A 23349-nucleotide genomic window follows, 5' to 3' on the forward strand; every position below is an offset into this window, starting at 1 on the left:
TATGTCATTTCTTTCAGCTGCATGCAATGCAGCATTAAACACCTTCGATGTGGGAATTAAACCTAGGAGAGTAAAAAAAAATAATTGAAATGACTGTGGCCGAAATGCTCACTATTGGTATAGAGAAGGCAATTCAAAGCTCATTGCCTTGTCAGGAAAGGCTGTACACACAATTAAAATAGGTGCCAGAACCACAGCACTACCTTCGCAAAATACCCACTCTGCACTTGCATGTGTTTGTGCACACTGATAGCTGGTATATGAATCGTAAGAGCATTCCACACTGTACTGAAATATTCCGTACACTGTAACACAGACCTTCAGAATAGCAAGTTTTAAAGAAAATGCTCATTCAGGGTAAGTCAACCACACATTGTGTAGTGCTTAAGTAGCCAGCAGAGTTCTCTTGGCTTCTGCCATGCACGAGACTACTTCACTCAAGTTTCTTGGGGCTGATTGTTTGGTGGTAAAGTGGCTAGCTGAAACTAGCTAGCCAGGTCTCCTGAGCAGGTCTCCTGAGCAGGTCTCCTGAACAGGTCTCCTGATCTGCACGTTACCTAGCACTGACAAGCGGGTTCTTGTGCTCTGGTCTGCAGGACTCGTTCGCCGACCACAACACAAGGCTCTACCGTGAACAGGGGATCATCGCCATCCAAGGGCCTGAGTCCCACAATGGCTGCATTCACGCCAACATCAGTGATGCGCAAAATGCACATGGAGCGCCAAGACCCGAAAGGTGCGTGCGTGTTTCTTTCGCAGAATACCTTGCATGCTCCACAGGTTCAAGCTAGGGCAGTAATCCATGCAAGCACTCAATGTTCAGTGTGTGGTGGTTGGTGTAATGGCCAGAAATATGCACAATTGCATTTTCATGTGTGGGCACCATCTTTGCAGGTATTTTCATGCCATATTGGGGTATTAAAGGGGCCCTGCAACACAACAAAGGGGACAAGATGCGCCTGTTCGTCGGCACGCGTCGTGACCTTGGGCACTTTCTTTTCTTGTTTTTTTAGAACGCATGGCTTACTTTCAGTGTGATCGCGAGCGTTCGTGCGGGCATGTGGCGGCATCCTGTGGCAGCCGCGGCAACTATGCAGCTCACAGTGCTCAAATTGGCCAGTGGCCGTGAATTTGGGTTTATAGCACAGTCATTTAAGTTTATGGCATCATTTGTTGAGAGAAGTGAGAGCGATTTCTAGCTGACTTTGAGAATTAATTTGTAAATTTCGGGCCGTGTGCTACGCTATGTTTGGCTCGTGTGTTCTCAGGAGTCTCGGCTACCGATCATCAGCGTTTTCTGACCATTCTGAAAAAGTGTTGCAGGGCCCCTTTAAGTATGCATCGTTGGCGTGGGAAAGGAAAACATTGTTGGGGTATGGAAAATCGGGCATCGAAATGTTTACACAGGTTGACCAAAAGGAGTAGCGTGTGCTACTGAAGGAGTGCTTGAAAAGTGTTCCTGGTTGTGGCTTTTTGGCCACTGTTGCCAAGTTGACACAAGTTGCCATCCTCTGCACTATCTACGTCTAGCAAAAAATTTTGTTGCTAGCTTTCTGGGGCCTTCATAAACCATATCTGCATGTTCAGAGACAGGGCGTGCAAACACGGACTCAAGAGTTGTGGTGTCTTGACTTCTCTCGTGTGTCCATGTTGTACGCCCTGCCTCTTAACATGAATACTTACCAACTTGCTCAGCTCTGTTAATCTAAACCATATCTGCACTTGCATATTTGTGCTAGAGGCTGTGTTTTAAATGCTGCTGCACTCTTTTCTTCCACACACACAACTTGTATAGGGTCCTCAGACGTGGGTGATAGTGAGACAATGTTGCTGTGTTTGCTATTACATATCGCTGTTAGTCTTTAGCATGCTTCGTGTTTGCATATCTGTTCTCAAGTGCAACATTGGCTCACATTGCTGTCTATGCACTGTACAGCCTCTGACAAAGGTGGCTCCAAAGCCAATGGGGATGCCACACCAAGCGATGGCACAAGTAGACAGCAGCAACAGCAACAACAGCAGCAACAGCAGCAGCAGCAGCATCGAATGAACAATGGCACGGTGCCTCGGGCTCCCACCATGGGCAGGGCCATCATAAAGGGCAACCAGGCTGCCCAGCCATCAACTTCGTCTGACGCAAAGAACCCCAAGCAGATTCAGCAGCATCCACCTCAGCAACAGGGTGAGTCTCCTGCTGGCCACGTGTTGTACCACCTGGGTTGTATCAGTGATGGGCTAGCTGCCCCACAGTGTTTACTTGGTGGATAACGGTGTTGTGCTGCTGTGCTCTCTGCAGCAGCAGCCGTACTTGGAAGGGGGCGAAATACAAAAACTTTTGTGTACTTGCATTTAAGCACACTTCTTCCTGCCAACATATCAGAGCTCAGTCACATATGGGCATGTTTTGATCACTTACCACAGCAAACCTTATACAGTAAAAGCTCGTTAATTCGGATTTCTAGGGACTGGAAAAAATGTCCGAATTAACCGAATGTCCGAATTATCGAATGGTCGAAATAAACACAATAAATGCAAGAGTTTTTCCAACATACCTTTATTTTACAAAGTAATCGCAGATGCGTGTCTGTTTTCGAGCAGAAATTCGCGCGGACACAATTTTTCTGAGCCCTTCAAGGTGCTCAGCAGCTCGCATGCTGTCTGCAGTGCCAAAACAAAGTTCTTCAAGAACGACGAGGGCCTCCGCGACCTCCTTCACAGTGCGAGGGTGCCCGTGTGGCTCATGGTGTGGCTGCTCCTCTTCAGGCTCTTCGTTCTCGGATTCGTTGCCATGCATCACTTCCTTGACGATTTGCTCATCAGACAGACAGCCGGCAGTGGCAACGCCATCATCAATGCCGATATAATCCTCTAGTGTCACTGCATCAGGCATAACACTTCCGAAATCCTGCCCATCGTCGGCACAGTCGTCCGGCGACACTTCGGCATCGCTGCAGTCGGGTACAACAAAGCCACTGTGCCTGAAACAGTTGGCAATGGCGTGCGCAGGCGTATTCTGCCACACATACGCAAGAATGCTAACTGCGCTCAGGAGACTCACGTCGTATTGTTTGCCGACGTCGTGGCACAGGAGCAACTCCTTGTCGGCAGAGCGCATTTTTCAGGGCACGCAAAATCTCTATTTGGTGGTGAAGTCCTTCGCCTCGTACTTGGGCCGCTTCGCCGGCGTTGCCATCAGCGGAGAGTGCGTTCACACGAAAAGTCAGCACAGAAGCACCATCAACAATCAAGCTAAAGGAGCCATACTAAATCGTTCCTCGATAAAACGACGTTTAACGGTGCAGCACACCAATGGGAACAAAGCAATAAAATGGCACCGCCAACAACACACGCGAAGAAAATGCGCTCAACCAGTCTCAAGTCAAGCCAAGTCGACAATTGATGTCCGTGGCGATGCTGCGTTTGAGCTTCACTTCTGTTCCGAATTGTTCTTTTTTCGTTTTCGAGCCTCGCCAGTGGCCCGAAAGTCGCCGAATTATCTGATTTGCGGTCAAATCTGTCCGAAATAACGAGCGCCCAGTCTCAGAGTGATGCGTATATTTACAGGGACCAGATGACGTGTCCGAATTAACGAGTCGAATTAACGAGCTTTTACTGTATGTCTGCTTACTGTAGAGTGCAGGTTGCTAAGACATCAGCAAAAATTTGCATACCTAAGTACCTGCACTGTATAGTGCTATGTAGTCTGAGAGGGAAGGAAATGCAAAGCAGCGTTATGGCTTGTGATATCGCACTTCCCTTTGTGTTGAGGTCTGGGTTAGGTCTTGCTTCAGGGCATTAAAGGGATACTGACACGAAACTTTTCTGTCAGTATCTTATCGTTGTTCTAAAAGGTCATACCCTGAAGAGTCTAGAGAATGTACTGTTAAGCGTGAGTACACCCCGAAAAATTAATTGCAGTATTTTTTTAAAAGCTAGTTTCAGTTTCTGCTGTTCCCTGACGTTGCAACACGGCATGAGCCTCTCGTCACATGCTCGCGCAAAATATTGTGACATTTCCACGGCTGCTCCGCTCCGTGGCTCCGTTGGTGATGCACAGAAGGCTATTTTGAAAGTTTTGTTACCTGTTGTCATCGCAACTGGCCACACTGGTGCATGAAGTCACCAGAATTGGTTCTCTAGCCTGACGACATGCTGCTGTTTATGTTGGTAGGTACGCCATGCGAAAATTGACCTTAAAATCAAAATATCAGCATTTACTCACGCTTGATCAGGACAGTCTCTTTATCCAGGAGATTTGTACGGGAGAGTAAACTCTCCTTTGAAAATTGGTGTCGATACCTCTTCAAATGCAACAAAGCAATCGGTCAAACCAGTGCGTGACTCTCCCCTCTCCCTCGGTGCTGTACTCAGCTGCGGGCAGCCTTATGCGAGGTGGCGGAGAGGTGGACATGATGGCCAAGCTGTTTGAGCACCAGCGCCTTCTCCAGCAGCAGCAGCAGAGGGCACCACCGGGTGTGCTGGGCATGGTCAGGCAGCAGCAGCAGGGGCACCCTGCCATCAAGCTGCCAGGCATGATGAGGACTGCGGGAGGCATGGCTGCTGCTCCACCGGCAGCTCCCCCACCGGCCGCCATGGCTGCGTCCCGTGCCCACCACGGTCAGTGCATTAGCTGGGATGGGAACTTGGCCTCTTATTCACAATGCTTCTGAAAAAGCATAAACCGAGTGAGCAGTAGCTGTGTTTGGGGAAGAGTGGTTAGCAGAAAACCAGGAGTAATTCAGATTATAAAGCTTTTTTTTCCCTAATTTTCCTAAATGTTAAATTCTTAGAAACTCGCATGCCGCAAACTGCTTGGGCAACCTGTCAGCTTCCCAGGTGGTCGAAATTTCCGAAGTTAAACCCCAACAATTATTATTAACCTGTCATAGCTTGGAGAGATCATCATGCTAGAAGTACAGTGGAACCCTTGTTTGGGTGAATAGTAAATTTTAGGTCCGAAGCGATATCGAAGTGAATAGTGATCTGGTCGAATAATTTCGAGTTGAATAGTTCGAATAGTATATATCGCATATTATAAAGAAAAATCAGCATGTTTGTCATGAACCAACTAACCTGCACAGTATTTTTAAAACTGGAAGAAGGCACGTGCGAGTGTGGCTTCTTCGGTTCGTAGTAAAGTGGACGCAACTTTGGATAGTAGCAGGATCTGGATTTCAGTAGGATGCTAGTGATAACTGGTAAAATATGTTGAGTTTAACAATTGCTATTATCGCATATAAGCCCGTATAAGAAGCCTTTAAACTTAAAGAAATAATTGACATGAGGATAATATGTTCATTTAACATTGAAGTGAAACTTTGCGGCAGGGTGGATTTTTCCTGGACAGATGTTTTCACGGCATAGCACTCCTACACTGCAATGAAACCACCTTTACAGGAGGGTTACATGCAGTGTAATATAAGCCTATTCGTTCATTTTGAATACTTCAAAATTTCGAATAATTTAAATTCGTGTCAAAGCAAATTCAAATGCTGTAATATTCATTCAAAAATTCGAAGTGCTCGAATATTCGCACTTGCCTACTGTGAAGGCAAATTCTCTCTGTAATTGTCGACGTAGGGACACATCAATTTTATTAAAGAGCTGGTATCATTACATTCAGCGGAATTTTTTTGAACCAGTGAAAATTGGGTGCGCATCAAATTAGAGTAAATACGTTAATCTTTTTCTCTGTTAGTAGCAGAGAGGTGTAGTAGAAGGCAGGTCGGTGTAAAACTGCATCGTATAATGGGCCGCTTTTTCTATATCTCAAAGCTGGGATAGGTTCTTCGCACTAAGAACTTCAATTCTCCCATTTGACATAACTGCCTAACTCCACTAATTAAAAAGTTAACTAATCTAACTTTCTTAATTACTGTCCCAAACGATGTCTTTAACCATCTTTAACCACAGATGCCTGCCACTACAGAAAAAGCAATTGTGAAGGCAGCGAGCAACTATCTCATTTTCCAGATTTTTGAGGATTTTCGGACACATTTCTTGAAACACCCTGTGCAGTGTTAGGCAGCTGCTAGTAAGTCCACAAGTACTGAATCCAAACTGCATCCCCTCCATGTGACTATGTATGTTGCCCCATTTCGCTGTGCAGCAGGCGGAATGAAAGGCGTGGCTGGCGGCAGTGGGCGTGGCCCCTCGGTTGAGATGCTGCAGCAGGCCCTGGCCCAGGGTCTCCACCCACTGGCATTCCAGCAGTTCCTGCTCGGGGGTGCCGCTGCCCCTCCGGCTGTGGGACCTTCTCCCTTTGCACCGGCCTTGCACCCTTCCCCAGCGCACACCTTCGTGCCCAATGCCGCAGGACAGCGCGGTGAGTACACCACTTCTGACTCTCGAGGCTTCACTGCAGTAAGACAGCAAAGCCTCCGCGGAACATTGACAGACACGTCAAGTTAACTCAAAAGTGCAAGACTAGAAAGTTTAGAGATAACTGGAAGTTTTGAGATAGGCCACATAGTTCCCAAAATGCAGTCTGTTTTGACAGCTTCCGCTTGCCTCGGCACCGGACACCTGTTTTTGGGCAACAGCATTTCGAACTATTAGCTGTTTGCCAAAGAGTGCGCTGTCATGCCCAGGGGTGCAACAGCTGCGCCAAATGCGCCAATTTGATAAAATTCCTTATTTTTGCGCCAAGCTGAGCCAAAATGCCTGACCAGCTTCAAAATGTTCTCAGTTGCGCAAATTTTAGTGAGAAATGGAGGCCACGTTGGTCATCTGCAGTGTGGACATCATCATCCAATACAGACGCACAGACCCTAACCCTAACCCCCCGCGTAAGAAAAGTCAGTTTCACCGCAAGGATGAAGCAGTGAATGCGATTGAAACAAATTGTAATGGCATACAAAGTGAGGCTGGCAGCAAACTCTTTTGTATCCAATCTCGTGTAACTCTTAAAAACGTTGGTGTAAGAGAATACGGCAGCTCCAGGGAAAGATGCTCTTACTGCACAGTGTCTTCGCATTGAGAGCGCAGCACGTAGAAGGGTATACGAGCCACCCACTGATGGCTGCAGAGATAGCGCGCGCGCCAGCGATTGCGACCGCGCTCTTAGAATCAGTTCAAAGTTGCTGCTCGAGCGACACAACCCCATTGACATTGAGTGACATTGTTCGCGTACACCAATGGCTAGTCCTAGGTGGTGTTGTGACGTCGCAGCGCGATGTTCCGAAACTTTTGCGGACGCTGTGCCGAGGATTTTCAACGGCCTCCCGGCGTATTTGTCTAGCGCGAAGACGTCCAGAGCTCGCACGCCTACACGACAAAAACTTAAGATACACACAAGGTATGTGCTGTGCATGTGTATCAGAGCAAACATCTGAACTAAATAAATATTTGGTTCCGAATGCCGGTAGCGTAAGGTTTGAATTTGGTGAAGCAATAAAATATTCCTAACTGTCGTGCAAAACAAGCATGGTTCTGACACACAAACAGTAGATGTAATCAACACCTGATGAAGACCGCGACGCTTAAGAATGACTGAAACAAAGAAAACTAATTTAGTGGAAGTCGCAACTGAAGAGCGGAATAAACTCACAGGGTCACTTAAGCATTCGCCTTAGACTATTCGAATGGTTAAGGCCATCTTTTTTTTCTTCAGTCGATGTATTGATCCTCCCCCGCCCTCCCTCCGAAAGCTGTCTGCACCTAAGGTGACTTTGCACTGCCTCCAGGGTAGGAGGCATTACAAGGTTTCTGCACCTCGCCTGTTTTTGCACTGCCTCCGTGATCGGTCCAACGATCACGGAGGCAATGAAAAGCAACGATGTCATGTGATGACTTCATCGTGTGACGCCATGTTACGTGACGTCATGATGACATCACGAATTTTGGCGATCTGTGATGTCATATGGTGACGTGATGATGATTATTCCCCGTGATGATTATTTGCATCACGTGATCATGATTATTCACGTGATGATGATTACAGTAATACCTCGTTAACTCAAACTCGCATATCTCGAAAAATCGGCTAAGTCGAAGTTTTCCGCGGTACCGAACAATTTCCCATAGGTGCAATGTATTTATTGCCCTTTATCTCGAAGTATTTCCGTGCCCACTTTCGGTTATCTCGAAATCTCGACTGAGAATGGAACCGAAACTTCGCCGCCGAACCATTTTACAAAATACTAGCGGCAAAATGTCATATGTTTAACAAGGTTCGCGCGAGGCTGCCGCGTTTACGACGAAGTGGACACTGTTCCCGAAAGTAAAGTCGGAACCTAGCGGCATACCAACTTTGTCGAGCAACCCTGTGTCACGTCATGTGACGCTATAGACGTGCACATAAGCAGGCCCTGCAAAATAGCTCGGGTCGTACACGTTTTGTTTACCGTCAGAGATGCGATTTCAGCATTTTATTTACGCAAGGAACGTCGCGCGGATTTTTTCGTCGGCCGTGCAATGTGGTGAGGATAATGCCACCAAAGCAAAGCAAGTCACTGATGCTGCAAAGAAAGGTAGCCCTAATCAAAGAAACGGATTCGAGGCTCGAAGTTTCCGGACGTCAAAACGGCGCTGTATGTGTGGCATCGTGCGAGAGGAGCCCCTTCCAGTGACATCGACAGATAAGGCCGATTCTCTGGACTTAGCAGTGGGCTAAACTGATCTAGCCTGCAACATCGGCTGGTTTGACCATTTTCTTGCGCCAAACAACGTGGCGTCACGCACAGTGATCGCGGCAGCGTGGACGCAGCTACTCGAGGGGTGACGACATCCGCCGAAACAAGAAACATGCTTCGCTCGATGCGAAATAAATTTGAGTGAGGCGGCGCGGATGATCGGCACATGCGATGTGTTCAGCAACTCGAGAAAGCTTTGCTAGGTGCAAGTGTTACCGAGAGGCAGACCAGTCTTAGTCGGTATCTCTGCACTAAATAAAAAGGCAGTGCCGAAAAACACAGCTGGTTAATGGCACTGGTATGTCATTATTTTGCTTCAAAACCTTTACAAAGAGCCAGTTAGGCGCTCCTGTTAAGAAACTGGTCAGTAGAAATAACGTTTCTAGATAGAACTGAACTTCTCAATGGAATTTGCCCAACTTTTTTGCCCAACTGCCCAACGAAATTTTTTCTGGTTTTTACTACTTCGAGTTAACGAGGTATTACTGTATTTGCATTACTCGTGTTGACGCCGCCGGTCAATTTTTGCGTTTGAGGCATCTAAGGCTTCCGCCTTAACAACAGCAACGGAGCACTGTGAAAACTACACAATATTGCATGAGCGACCGAACTTTAAACGCGGTACGGCGCCGTAGTGATGAACCAAGGCAAAAAAATACAAAACCAGGGAAAAGCCGTATAAAGTATTCCTTGGTGCTCCTCAATTGCTAAATTCAAAGCACTGATTCATTCAAACTGACTGTTGGTTCGATAAATACGAGGTGACTAAGATATCTTCGTATACAAACACCAGGTGTATAGACTGAAACATTTGACATGCGCGTTCAAAAGTTGCAGCCACTGTACTTCCGTGGTGCATTAAGATCCGCCTGAGCCCTTGAAGGACTCTGGATCATCCACAGATTTCCACTAGATGCTTTATGAAGATGGAAGAAACATGCTTTTATAGCGGTAGTATATCGCACAGCGGAGGCAGCATGTGTTTATCGCCGACGAATTTCGTGCTCCAAGGCCTCATTCGATGCTAAATTGCACCGTATTAGAGCTTCCCCAAATGTACCTGAAGGTGATATTGCTCTGTAGATATAATTAACGTTCACGGGTACATTTAATCACGTTTTCCAGTTCCGAAGCGTGCCGTAGAACTGCAGTGCCGGCTCCGCACCGATGCCCCCACACGGGCGAGGGCGCCCCTAGCGGCTGCTCCTGTCCCTATATCAAACTTTCGCGGAAGCTTCATGACCAGTAAAAGTATTGAAGGACTCTGGTACTAGCTGTCAGGGACACAGCAAATTTTGTACCTTAATTACTCATTCGTGTACGCGCCGTGTAATTATGAATACTAGTATGATCGCCGACGTCTAAAAAACTATTGGCGATCATTTGGAGCTGCTGTGTATGGCGTTTCTGCGGCCTTGAGAAACATGTAAACAAAAACGTACACCAGTTTTCTCCACCCTTACTTGCTCCTGCTTCACGAATCTCACGAATTTCGAGGTTGCCAGGTTCGCAGGTATACGTTGGCATTTGCAGTGCCTGTCGAATTTTACAGGCCCTGCGAATACTAATGTGGACTTAGTCATTGTTTGCACTGTGGGGTGGCTCAACACACTGCTTTTATTGAAATAGCTGTGTTCGCGTGCACTGTGCACAAGTTAGCTGATTTTTAATGGTCTGTACGTATTTCTGTTTTCTTTTCTAAAAGTAAGCCCTCTTTGTTAAACTGCTCCAAATTTGGATTTTTGTGCTCCAAATGAAACATTTTACTGCTCCGAAAATAGCTCCAAATCCTATTTCGGCTGTTGCACCCCTGCATGCCTTTTGCAGACACTTGCAACATGCTGTTTACACCTCACCCAGCATTGCAACAAAATGGAGCAAGCATTCTTAACAAGCTCCGATCTCTTTTTTGCTCTCCCGAAAGTGGGTGTCCTCATAAAGCTGCTTTCTTACTGCTTATGCCACAAGCATGAAGGGATCCTCTTTATCGAGATGTGATTTTTCTGAAATGCTGTGGGCTCACATGATCGCTTCCTTTGGGCGTGGGCGTAGTACGATAATATTGCTTGAGTTTGATATGCAGCTGACAGTGTCTCAAATGAGGGGGATACGAAAAGACGGGTACTCCAGCTGACTGCTGCTGCTCGAAGCCACTATAGAATGCCTGAGACTCGGTAGCATCTGGTGTGGAAATGTCTTTCACCGTTTTAATGCTATCGCTCGCTGTGCAAGTTTCATCTTGCTGCTTACGAGTTGCTACAGAATTTGGTTATTCTATTCACATTGTAGCTGCGCACCTTTGGGGAATATCTTTTCTAGAGTGTTCTTTCTGCTGCAATTTCAAGATATCTGGAGTGAAGTGCAAGAACACTTGTGCTCTTGTTGTCCACGTTTGTATTGCGCAGCGCCTTGCTTAACCCATATATGCCCAGTGTCCTACATATGGGACGCTTCTTTGATGCACTCATAGCTATTTCTTTAGCTATTTCTAACATAGCTATTTCTTTAGCTGATGACTAGCGCCACCTACAGCACATCAAGCAGGCCTCATTCTCAACGTGTGCAAGCCTAGAGATTGCTTGCTTTTCACGCTGCCACGTGCAGACCGCTTTCTCCGGGCAAACGCGTGCTTTGTGTGAAAGACTCCATGGAGAGAAAGAAGTGCAATGTCGGTGTGCACGTGAAATGTTTCAAGGCTTACCACACCCGGACATAGTACCCCTAATGCCCAGTGTCCTATATGTATAGGACGGTTTGAAAAACAGTGTTGCGTTTGCCTGGCAGTAAATAAAGAACTTGTGCTTTCTTTCGAGGGCAGAAGTACACTTTTTGTGAAAAAAAAATATTTGTTTTGTCATTTTTTCTGAGTTTGGGCTATATGGGTTAATGACACACTTCCAGCAGAGCCTGGACATGTAAGTTCTTGAAGAGAGCTGGCTTGACAGTGACTTCAGTGAAAGCTCGTTAATTCGTAATGAAGCAGAACCAAGCACTAAACGGTAGTACATACTAACCATAAAATACAAATTTGCATCTCCTGGCGTGCAGCAATGCCACCAACAAAGAAATGAATGCAGTGCCACAGGAAATATTGCCTAAGGCACTCACTACAAAGCGTTTTCGTTTTATGCCAAAGTGCCTATTCCAGCTCTTACACAAGCATCCGACAGCTCGTGGTGGCAACACGAAGGAGCATTTCGAAACTATTTCAGGGACTGGAATGTGCAGCAACTGGCGTAGCAACAGAGCATATGGACACACGTACAGGCCTTCCGCATTACATGTGTGCGCGTCTGTACCGTGATCTGCTTCTGAGCGAAAACAAGTCTCCCTGAAATGCACTACTGCTGCATGAAGCAGATTGTCCCCGGCTAGTTGAGGACAGCGTGTCACCTGCTCAGCTCATGCCATCACCGGACCGCTTGCTGTACCGTACGCACATGTGCCATGGGAGCGTTCTTCGTACCACTTTGCTCCAGACCATACATGGGTGCGATGAGTAGTTTGTTTTCTCAGTGCAACTAGTTTCCTTCAATCAACGCGTACTCCACATCTCTGTGCTGCTCTAGTAGTCCTGTGCGAGAAGCCGGCAGATGGGGGTGCAATGCATTCGTGTCATCGCCTAATTGAAGCGTGCAGTGCACTTACAACAGTGCTACGCTTGCTGTACCATACGCACATGTTCGATGTGATAGTGTCAGTGCAACAAGGTTTCTCGGTACCCATGCTGCACACTTGAAAGCGATCCCGCATGAAGCAGCAACAAACGGCAGTGCACTGTGCTTAGGTTGTCACCTATTAAAAGCATACAGTACGCTTGGAATAGTGCTATGCCACATGCGTGGCCGAGCAGATAGCTGAAGGTGCTCATTGTAATAGGGTTGTCCGCCGTAACTCATACTGGAGTGTTCGTCGGTGGCCACCATTTCGCTTTCATTCTTTTCTGATGCTTTTCCATAAAGGCATTGCCGCAGTTGCGCGGTAGTTGAGCCAGGGCTCATTGATAAACCAGTCTCTGCCGTTAACCAAAGGGCGGAAGACCTTTTGCGACACACTTGGGTGTCCGTGGATGAGGGGCGTAGTTAACTTTTGTGTGACAGTTATTGTGGTATACGCTAACCAATAGGCAGAGGATGAGCTTAAGCGGTCAGTGAATGCATTAGGCTCTACGAGACTTGGTTCCGGATTCGTTGCAGTTACGTTCTAACTGTTAGTACATTTAAAAAGAGTAATATGAACGAAGTTTGACTGTACCATGTTAATTTCTTTTCTGGAATGTGCTCGTTTTTTGCTTTTTCTGAGAGATAAGGGGTTGACTTGCATTCGAGTCAACTTGAAATCGTGTAAAGTTACTTTGGAAGACCCTTTGAATCCTTTACCCCAAGAACTGGTACAAGCCCCGAGGACCCTTCAGTGAACTCGTTCACATTCATTCGTGTTCAAGCCTCCTGGTCGTCTAGGTTCGGCTAGTTCTTAAAACCGCCATTAATTTGCAGCATCTTGGCTGTGACTTGCCACGTGTAGCAGTAACATTTTGATGCACCAATGACATTCTGTATGTCTTGCTTTGTTGCACGCAGATGTCAAGGGTCCTGGCATGGTGCCCGGTGGACTCCCCGGTCGCGGGCCCGCTGTGCCAGCGGCGGCGGCTGCGGCGGCAGCCGCCGCTGCAGCCGGGGTGCCTCCCGCCAATCTGGCCAAGTGGTTCGGCAGTGACGTGCTCTACCAGCCCACCTTGCCCCCCGTGCCTCACCAGAAGGCCCTGCTCGTCGAGGAGGTTGAGCGACAGCAGCAGCAGGCCACGGCCGTCAAGAATTGAGCAACGATCGCCACCTGTCCACCGCAGTTTCTCTCGTCCGGAACGTTTTTTGTGCCGGCCGTCGTCTCCTCTTCACAATGGCCCGTGCACTCGTCGCGGCAGACGACACACTTTTCTGCCCATCGTTGACCCTTCCGGAGGACGTCTGAAGATGTAGGGGGGTGGCTCTTTGGTGGCCCTGTTGGCTCTGACCCCCTTCCCCTCTTTAGTCAGAGCACCCTCCACCTGCCCCCTTTGCATCACGTGACCCGGTGCCACTTAGGAGACAGATGCTGTGGAACATAAGAGGGGGCAGTCCTTTCTTCGATATAATTTTATTTTTTGTTCTTGCGGTGACTCGTGTATGTGTTCAACATGGTCGGGGTGAAAGGTGGTTTGAGTGCAGCAGCACTGTTCTTGAAGTGTACTACCACTTGCGCACTTTTTCCCTTCAGGCGCTGTTGATGACGATGGTGGGATACGAAGGTACGACTGACACGTGCGTCGTGCGAGGAGCTTACGGAAGATGTTTTGCGTGGGACAGTACCCCCCCCCCCCCCCCCCCCCCCCCCCCCGCCCACTCTTCTTCGTCATTGTATTGGCTTACTTTCGTTGTTCAGCTTGTTTGCACACTACAAAAGGCTAGTTTCGTAGAAGCGGTGTTCCAAGGAGAACACGCGGGAAAAAGTGCGCACAGTCCGCATTGCTTTGCAACTTTTTGTGGTCTCTAAATATTCCTGTCTGCATTCTAGGGAGTGTCTTGTGTGCTTCCTGTTTTATTGTGGAGAGTACCTTAATTTAATTTATTGCTTCTTCAGAGTTTGGCTTCTTTCTTTGAAATTTGGTCATTTAAGTTTTTTTTTTTTTCTGCGGCTGAAGTACAAAGTGAGGGGAAAAAAGTGGCTGCGTTTATTTCTTATTTGCATACTGTTCTTTCGTATGCTGTCCCTCATGACCATCCGGTGGTTTTCTCCTCCCATGCGTGTCGCGAGTCTTGTTACCTTGGTGGTATCGGCGGCACAGTGTCTGCCGAGCCTTGTTCGTTTGAGGAAGAGGAAGACTTCACTTTGGCTGTGCAGGTCGGTGCAGCTTGTGTGCGTGTCTCTGTGTGAGCGTCTGTCTTGCGTAGGCTCGTAGTCGTGTCCCGTGCCGTTCTGTTGGTGTGTGTGTTCTAGTTTCGTGCATTAATAGGGATACTGTAGGAAACATGGCACCTTGCTGTTCTTGTTTGTCATTTGCATTGTACGCATTCAAAGTGCAGCGTCTCGTTTGAAGTGCTTCTTTTTCATTTGCTTCGTGCTAGCATATTTGCTTGTTCTACCCACTTTTCTTTCTACGTGCAAAGTTGTCGACGTAATCTTCCACGTCGTTCGTATCTTTGTGTACGCGTTAACATTCGTGCCCTCTGTGCAACCGTACGGTTTTGTTCATTGTACGTACGAGTTTAGCTTACAAAGTCCACTTCTTCTTACGCATTGTACCGTAGCTCTTGAAAGGCTCGGCTAGTTGCATACATGCGATAGAAGTCCCAGGTTTTATATTTCCCACTCGTTTGTGTATATTAAGCTATCTTTTCGTTGACTGTCCAGGCTCCCACTCTATTGAGTGGTTACCCGAGAGCCTCAAGGGATGCAGGCGCTTGTTTACGCAGAGTGGCTGGAAAAGTGGCATAAAATGAGGGTGCCCACACCCTTTTAGTTGCAGCGTTGCTCGACATTGATCAGTGACAATCTGCCTGCTTCCCTTTCAGTGCATGTCATTAGCTCGCTTACTTTTGTAGCATTTTTCTCGTTCGAAGGTGCTTGACCGGACAGTCCTTGCGTTTTACTTTTCGTGTTTTTTTTTAAGTACCTCTTGTAACTGTCTTTACACTAGGCTCTCGATGCTGGCACTTGCCTTCGCCTGTCGTTGCTCGTCGTTAGCCCGTGCTGTATCTGAAAGTACTGCCGCATCTCGCATCCGATTAATGGCTGTTGTTGCCTAAGCCACTGCATCGTTTTTTTTTTCCTGCGAAAGGCCACCACCACACCGCCGTGTGTTTGCCGTCGGCAAATTGTAGCACCGGGTGCTGAAAGTCATTTACCACTGTCACGCGTGGGCTACGGGCACTACAACTAACGGCTGCGCCATTTTTCCTTCCTCACTGACGTTTCTTCGTTCCACTGACGTCAAAAACATGCAGCTGGTTCTGCTTCTTCTTTTTTCAATCTATTTTGACCGTAAATGTGTTTCAAGTTTTGTGTGGTTTCCTTTACATTTTTGTTCGGGTCCCTCGTGCGATATTGTGACGTCCTTGTTTAGTCCGGATGGGGATGAAAAACAAGAGCTTTGAAAAGTAAACAAAAAAAAAACGAAAAACTTTTCTCAAAAGAAGTGACGTAAACTTGTCTGAGAAAAAAAGTAAAAATGAAAGTCTGTGATAGTCATTTCAGCTCTTTATGCCCTATTTTTTTTTTTACGGTTGTGTGCAGCCGTTGTTTTTTCCGTATTTTATTTTTCCCGGTCTTGTGTGCCCTGCAAGCCTCTTGTGCCCGGATGTTGTTCTGGTCATCATTCTGTAAACTGTGTTGTCCCTATCTACTAGTGTGTATGTTTGTGTGTGTCTGTGTGAAAAACAAATGCGGGTCTCCAGTTGTACACACTTGTAAGATTATTTTTTTCTTTCCTTCAATCCAGTGTAACAATTTCTGGTGTCTCATGTTTTTTTTTTTCCAACTTTAAATTTGGTGCTCAGCAGTTGTCGGTAGCAGTAGCATACAGTATATATACACACCTGTCCAGTGTGTGTGTGTGTGCTAGTTAAAAGCTGTGCTGTAAATAGCAGTGTCTCTCCTGGGGTATCTTTTGTTTTTTTACATTTTTTTGGGTCTCCCATCAAAACAGGTCTGTCATGCATTTGTGCATCTCTGTACATAACCTAGGCAAGTGAAATGTGTTGTATATGTACCTCCCCCCCCCCCCCCCCCTCCCTTGCCATGTCGCCAAGTGTCCGAGCTTCGTGTAGCAGCGTTTCGCTACCTAAATGCACTCGAGATAACGGGGGAAAAAAAAAGTCCTGTTCTTTTGATGGCCCGTAGGTGTAGTTAGTGATGCCTTGTTTCAATGTCTCCTATGGGAGGAGTATTTGTGGTGTATTGCGCATTGGTCGGTCAGATTAATGTTGGTAACCGACGTGCGTCGACGATGTGCGTTTCTTTTTCTGTAAATAGGGAGACTGTGTTTCGTGTGAGCATGTGTGTTTGTGTGAGTGAGCAACAGTGAAAAAAAAAAAGTGATGCGTTGTAACTCGAGCAGAGTTTTAAGAATTATATAAACTGAAATGGTTTTTCGATCCTGCTATATATATTTTTTTCTCCCTCGTATACTGTAGTCGCAACATCCCAGTTTCTGTTTCTGTGGGCAAAAAAAAAAATTAAATGTACTGGTAGTTGAGGATGCTGGCAGGTTCGAAATGTGAACAAAAACCTGGCAGCAGCGTCGTCCACGACTGCATTTGAATGTAGTAGTTTAAATCATTTCGATTTGAAGCAATTCAGACCCTGCTGCTTTCCTTTCTTTCCTCTCTGAAATAAATTGTGCCTTTTTATTGAAGCCTTGTCAAAGTTTTTCGTGTGTAAATGAACCCACACACCACATGTCACCTGTAAGCAGTGTGCCATAAGCAGCACAATATTAAATTGCCGATCAAGTGCTGAAGTCCTTGGACTTTGGTTAGCAGGTAATGTGTGCAGTCTTAATGCCTTATCTGCTAGTTACGAGGTCAATCGCCTGCGGCTCTATCTAGCTGTTTCATGGACATGTGGCTTTGTGTTTAGATTAGGGATAGAAGACAAAGTTAGGAAAAAGCGCGGTAAAGGGGCGCTGGGTCGTCTTCCGTGTGTAGAAACATGCGTGCGCGCGATTTGCGTCGTCGCATGACCGTGGAACTGCTATCAATAGTTTTTTCAAGGTCACATGTACAGAATGCACACGCTAAAGTTTCATCTGTAATACTAATCGAGAGCGTAGCATAGCGAAGCCAAGCGAGGTAGTGCGCACAACGAAGTTGCGTAACCGGCGGTCGCGATGCCAATCGTCTGGCATCAATGGTGGCCGCTGCTTTTAGGGGGCGTTCCACTGGTGCCGTCGGCACCGCTTATCAGCGTCCGTTAAAGATAACGATCGACGACTCGGTGTACAGCGGCATCGGGGGGGCAACTTTGCTCGCCGTTTTAACACCGTCATGCCTCTTTGCACGCTTAAGACGAATCTGCTGGCCAGCAGGATTCCGGCCGGATTCAACGTCAAGTTTGCCCAGTATGTTGCCTCTCTCCTGAAGAAAGATATCGAGGTGAGAGATTAGCGATGTTGGCCTGTACGCGAATGCCAGGCCGCAACGAGTGATCAGTTTGGTTGCTTGCGTTTTGTCAAGTACAGCGCGCGAGCGAACTTTCGAAGCTTTTAAATCAGCCGAGAGAAGCTTTATTGCAGTCGAGAAAGCTCCCGAGCCGCTCCTACGACCTTGGCACCGCGTACGTACGTGACCCCGGCAATTAAGCGTACAACGCGATGCATGCTTTTTTCGTGTTTGCAGAGAGTGACCGTTATTGTGGAACCAGGTGTGGACATATCTAGAGCCGGCACGACCGATCCCAACTGTCTCCTCTCGATTCATGCCATCAGCGTGTTCTCTCCGGAAAAGAACAAGGAGTACGGCAGCCAACTGAGGCAGTTCATCTCGGACAACTTGGCACTGCCGCCGAAGAGGTAATTGGAGCGCTCGCGGATGTTTGTCGCTGTAGCGGTAACGCGGTCACTCCCTTTATTTCGGTTGGCAACCCCGAGAAAACATTTGAAGTGCCGAAGATGAAGAGATATTTCGATATCACTGATTCTCTTCATAATCTGCCGTAACAGCGTCGTGTTTAGCTTTAGTGCAGCCAGCACCGAGAAGCCAGTTGCTTGTCCTCTGACGACACGGGCGCGCAGTCTTGTATAAAAATCCTGCGCGTATTTCGTAACCTTCAACCTCCCAGTCGTAAACGTTGTAGGCAGAAACGTCTAAAAGTAATACGCATTGGAATGAGGAACATAACCGCAGGTGTTCGCACATGGCGGAAAAAAACGGAACTGGAGCGAACGCTGTTGCCACGGTGTCGCATTTGGCTAGATATCTCGTAACCATCTTTAAAAATGGCAATAATAGTTCTTATGTCATCCCTTCGTCGTAGCCTTTTTTTTCTATATAGGTGAATATTTCAGGAGCTGAAATAGATTATCTTAACGCACCGTTTAATAGTTTGTTTCAGTTCCGGTTTCGTTTCTCGATTTTGCGGTGTGTGTTTCATCGTTGTGAGCTGCATCATTTATATGCCTTTTTTTTTCTTTTACTTTCAGGATTGTTATAACTCTGTACGACCTGAGTCCCACCGATCTCGTTGTCGCCTGAGAGGCCTTTCGTCATTGTAGTTGCCCTTCCTTCATTTCCAGTTGCGTGCTGCGCGCTGTGGCATTTGTGTTCCATTATGTGCAATAAAGAGTTTCATTTATCGTGACTTGCGTATGCGTGACACATTTTTTGGCTCGTTCGAAGTTGTTGCATCATATTGAAAGGCCTCGTCGAGTGTCCACGGCATCGGATAATGCGGGCCTGACGCGTGCCTTCGCCATCCGTGCACGGATTCAATGAGCGGAACGCACGACGCAAAGCTATCCAGCCTTGGGGCATGTCCGCTATGCCCAAATCGGTAGCTTCGGTGACCGTGACAGTCGTGAACATCGTGATCGGCGCACGCGTTGTCTACTCCACCACGTTTGTCAAGAGCACGTTTTTAAAGAGGAACAAGGAAGACCATTGTTTTCGAGAACGAGAACCCAATCGGCGTTGTGCGCCCTGCCAGCGTCGTAGGTGTTCTGTTCGGTTGTGTGCTGAAACAGGCGCTAAAACCTGTGTGCTAAAGCGGATGTCGACAGCCTACTCGTGCGAGTGTTGTGTGGTTATATGATGAACGCAAAGCATTTATGCTTCGCCCTGAAAACGGAGGAATTTACCGCAGAGTGAGTGTCGAAATACGCCTGTCAAGGACCCCTCGCAGACCAGTTTCGGTTACCACGTCGATACAAATAACGAAGGTAAGTTCGCTTAACAAAAGACGTTGTGGGGCTAGTTGGTGATGCATATTGTTCATTTTGAAAGAATTCAGCGCTAAACTTTATACGCAAGCACACAGAAACAGCGCCTGTCCCGTCATGTGTTTCTGTGTGCTTGTGTTTAAAGTTTAGCGCTGAATTCTTTCAAAAACAAATATAAGTGTATGGGAATTAACTTTTTTTCTTCGATCAAAAATACGTCAAAGTCTGATTTGCGTCGTGAGCTTACCTCCTCGATTTACCGGATTTAACGTTGGTTCTGCGTCTATTTCGCCGCGTTTGGCGACTTTCGCGATGCGGTTGGGCAACTATGGGTTCTGAAGAAATTTTTGGATGGTGTGTTGTTGCTGCTGGCAGGAGGCTAGGTCGGGGTCGCAGAAAATAGCTCTGAAGTTTGGTTCACCCATTTTATTTCTTTACTGTGTGCCATTGGAGGTCTGCACCACCGACACTGGACTATGACAACGACCGATCCCAGCGGAACTGCATCTTCCTGAAGTGAGTGGGCCGTTCCTTACAAGTAGACGTGCTCCCCACTGTCGCGTTTATTCCACTGCGGTGATGTCTCGACCGCATCTTTCGTAATCTCAATGTCAGCTGTGTTTCTAGTTACAAAATCGGGTGATGTCACCGACAACGAAGCTCGTCTCGCACTATACCGCGTGGTAGATCTGCCCGCATACAACGTTTTCGCGCAGTGTTTTTGTCGCGTTGCGTTTAGTCGAAAAAACGCGCGCCCTCGCGATACAAATCGGGGGACACAGGCGGTTGTGCGAACAGCTGGTGACGCACCGACGGTCGCGTATCTGTTGTCAAAACTCTTGTGCGCGGTTGTCGGGGGTCCCCATCCTCTGTAACACGCCCCGCCAAGTCGGGCTGGTCTGTTTAACTAGCGCGTGCATTTAGACCTCCTGGGAAAACACCATCGATCCGGCCAGACGCATCGATTCAGCCAGACGGATACGGGTTCGTGCATTACTTTTCTTACGTCTGTCTCAGCATCGCGAGCGGTCCTCGTAGGATGCACTCGAGACGCTCCGTTTATTTTCTTGGCCAGGATGGTCGTCGGTCATTTTTGCGTAGGCGTGGGGCACGTATGCGTGAACAGCACTCCCCTGCGCGCTTTCAGTTCCTGCTGGCGTTGGCGGGCGCGCTGGGTAGTGCCGAAAGCACGACCACAGCTGTGTCATTCGAAGCGCCAAAGCGCTTCAGCAGTGTTATTTACGAGGCCGTTTATAAGTCTGCTTCGTCACCCTAGTTACCCTACGGTAGCGCGCAAAGTACTTCCACACGCTAGCGAAACTGAGCGATTCCCCCTCCACGGTGGCATCGCTGCGCAGTTCTGCGCGATTGGTTTCGATTACAGTGTACAGAAAGTTGTGCCTTACGAGGAAAGATGTTCGAACACCTTTGTTACGACATTCCAGCATTGTCGGCAGCTGTGGTGTCCGCGTCACGCTTGTCCGTTAAATATAAATGAAAAAAAAAAAGGGTAAAAGTAAGTGACGTGAGGGGTAGGGGGTATTGTGGAAGGAGCATTATTGGCCGCGCTTCAAGTTTGCTGTTGCGAGGATAGTCGAGTGCGCTGCTCAAAATGTTCTGTGTGAGCGGGCGATGAGTTATTCGCTCGGAAATACGGGAGAGTCCGCGACAACTGAAAGAGAATTGTTTATGGCTCCTTTGCTGCACACGGAATGCTTTTTTAGCTTTACCCTCGTCGATTCTTTGGTGTCAAAGCCTTCCTCAAAGACCAGGAAAGAAAAAAGAAGGCTAGTGCGCCTTGCGTTCGTTTGGATTCATTCAAGTGCATGTTTCTATCGAAAAGCTTTTAAGCTGTTAAGTTCGGGGGACGGATGTCATCATGACATTTTGAGACGTTAAAGAAAAACATTTCCATAACATCACGCCATGCGGTAACGACTCATTTAAATGCGTACTAAGGAGCTACGATAATCGGTTTAAACTGATAGAGAATTCAGTCAAAACTTTTGAACCATAGACTATGCTACCCCTCTTCCAAATGCCGCGCGGATGCCTCAGCGAGGCAGTTCTTGAATGAATGAATGAATGCAACTTTTAAACAGCTATCTGGTCGTGACGTCAGTGGTACGTGGCTGTAACGTCATGAATTTCAATGTACTTCGCATTCGGACTGAAAAAAAAAAGTTTGGAGGCACGAAGGAACGAGGACAAGAAATGACTGGACTGGTGCCAGTCCGGCTGTCAGTCCGGCTTCGCATTCGGGCTGTTTAGAAGCAGGAAAATTCATCAGAGCACCCAGGCTTTTGTCTGTGCTTGCTATCGAATGTAATGCAGTCATTCATTGCCGATGAACCATAAACAGAACTCAATGTCGTCGTACAGAACATGTCGTTACGGTTGAACTGTTGCGAAAACAATGCAGTGGGGTTGCCGCCTGTCCATTGGCGTTGCGCCGTATTCCAGCTTGCAAAGCTTGTTTTACAACTTGTATGCGGCATGACTGCATTTTTCTTACGTGCCTCCTGTTGTTCCTGCATTTAGTGAAATCTTCGGTGTGTGCGCTGTTAAAGCTATATGAAAAGGAAACGGCGCCACTGTTTCAGACATCAGTGTTGTCCTCGTCCACTATGCAGAAGCAATTAACTAGCCCAAAGCTTGATATTACCGCTAGGCCGTGATGTTTTTAGTCAACATATATTTTTCAAAATCTTTTTGTACGTTTCCAGCCTATCGTTGCATACTGTGACAACATTCCGTATGTAGAAGAAAGGTGTCCTCTTCCAAACAAAAGCAATTACAGAATTCAGATGTTGTATGCTTATCCACATCTTGTGCATTACAGCATTTCTTGCATTGGCGTAGCCAAGAATGGGCGTGGGGTAGGTTTATTGGAAGCGTTCAACCCTTCGAAATTTTTACTTTGTAATGTAAATACACGTGTATACGTAGAAACACACCCACACATATAAGGGGGTCAGACACTCCCATCCCAGATAAAGTTCTGGCTACGACCCTGGTGTCCGTTTACTATATGTATCAAGTTTCGTCGGAGTCAACAACTCGCGGTTTCATCGGGAAGCGCAAAACGCGCGCGCCAACGGCAAGCGAGGGTGCGTCGAAAATGTGGCGTAAACGCATTCGGTGCGGTAGCCGCTTTCGCGAATTTAAGCGCGCAGTCAGCCCCCGTTGCACTTCCTTCTGTGGACCCTTTTTTTTTTTTTTTTCGGTCAACTGCTCACGGCCTCTGGCGTTATCAAAACAGAGAAGCCAGGGGCGTCTTGCATGTAGCCGTTGCTTTCTCGAACTCTCTTTCATTCCAAGCCAGGTGGAAGAAGTGATCGCGGAAAGAATCACGCTTCGCGTAAGCCAGTCCGCCATGATGATCCGCCGACGTGGCACAGTGGTTACGGTGCTCGGCTGCTGATCCGAAGGTCGCGGGTTCGATCCCGGCCGCGGCGGCCGCACTTCGATGGACGCGAATTACATTACTGTTACTTTACAAAAGTAGTGAAATTACTTTAAATTAACGAAAGTTCGTCATCCTACTAACGTATGTACACTTTACAGCACACACACACTGAAATATGGGAGATATCTGTTGCATCGTTCCGACGCTTGAGGTTTGGCACTCAGATGAACTCGTCTGTTATTTTTGATCAATGTTTTATGCCGTAAGTCGAGATGACGTGCTGTACTTTAGTCAGAAGTAATCGGGAAAGTAACGAGTAATTTTCTTGAAATGACTCGCTTGAAGTAATTCATTGCATCACTAAATTGCCAGCCCACAAAAAGTGGAATCGGTTTCAA

The 23349-nt window shown here is 47.3% G+C and overlaps 3 protein-coding genes across 4 annotated transcripts in view; all 3 read left to right on the forward strand.

Moving 5' to 3' along the window:
* LOC119390187 (uncharacterized) overlaps positions 1 to 16034 on the forward strand; it is a 52667-nt gene extending 36633 nt beyond the window's left edge. The window contains exons 14-18 of the mRNA XM_037657749.2: positions 597 to 736; positions 1937 to 2182; positions 4372 to 4617; positions 6110 to 6325; positions 13214 to 16034. Of these exons, the coding sequence (XP_037513677.1) occupies positions 597 to 736; positions 1937 to 2182; positions 4372 to 4617; positions 6110 to 6325; positions 13214 to 13452 (1087 nt within the window). The 3' untranslated portion in view covers positions 13453 to 16034. The remainder of the gene's footprint in view (positions 1 to 596; positions 737 to 1936; positions 2183 to 4371; positions 4618 to 6109; positions 6326 to 13213) is intronic.
* Positions 16035 to 17518: 1484 nt separating this feature from the next.
* On the forward strand, positions 17519 to 18965 carry LOC119390191 (D-dopachrome decarboxylase). Its single transcript, XM_037657757.1, has 3 exons — positions 17519 to 17761; positions 18005 to 18177; positions 18808 to 18965. The coding sequence occupies exons 1-3, from the start codon at positions 17654 to 17656 to the stop codon at positions 18857 to 18859; spliced, it is 333 nt and encodes a 110-aa protein (XP_037513685.1). The 5' UTR covers positions 17519 to 17653; the 3' UTR covers positions 18860 to 18965.
* A 953-nt stretch (positions 18966 to 19918) lies between these two features.
* Positions 19919 to 23349, forward strand: part of LOC119390188 (CAP-Gly domain-containing linker protein 1) — a 108251-nt gene continuing 104820 nt past the window's right edge. For both annotated transcript variants that reach the window (XM_037657751.2, XM_037657752.2), the window contains exon 1: positions 19919 to 20058. The gene's annotated coding sequence lies outside the window, so the exon portion shown is untranslated. The remainder of the gene's footprint in view (positions 20059 to 23349) is intronic.

Source organism: Rhipicephalus sanguineus, chromosome 4 (genome assembly GCF_013339695.2).
Source record: "Rhipicephalus sanguineus isolate Rsan-2018 chromosome 4, BIME_Rsan_1.4, whole genome shotgun sequence".
Classification (NCBI taxonomy): Eukaryota; Metazoa; Arthropoda; class Arachnida; order Ixodida; family Ixodidae; genus Rhipicephalus; species Rhipicephalus sanguineus.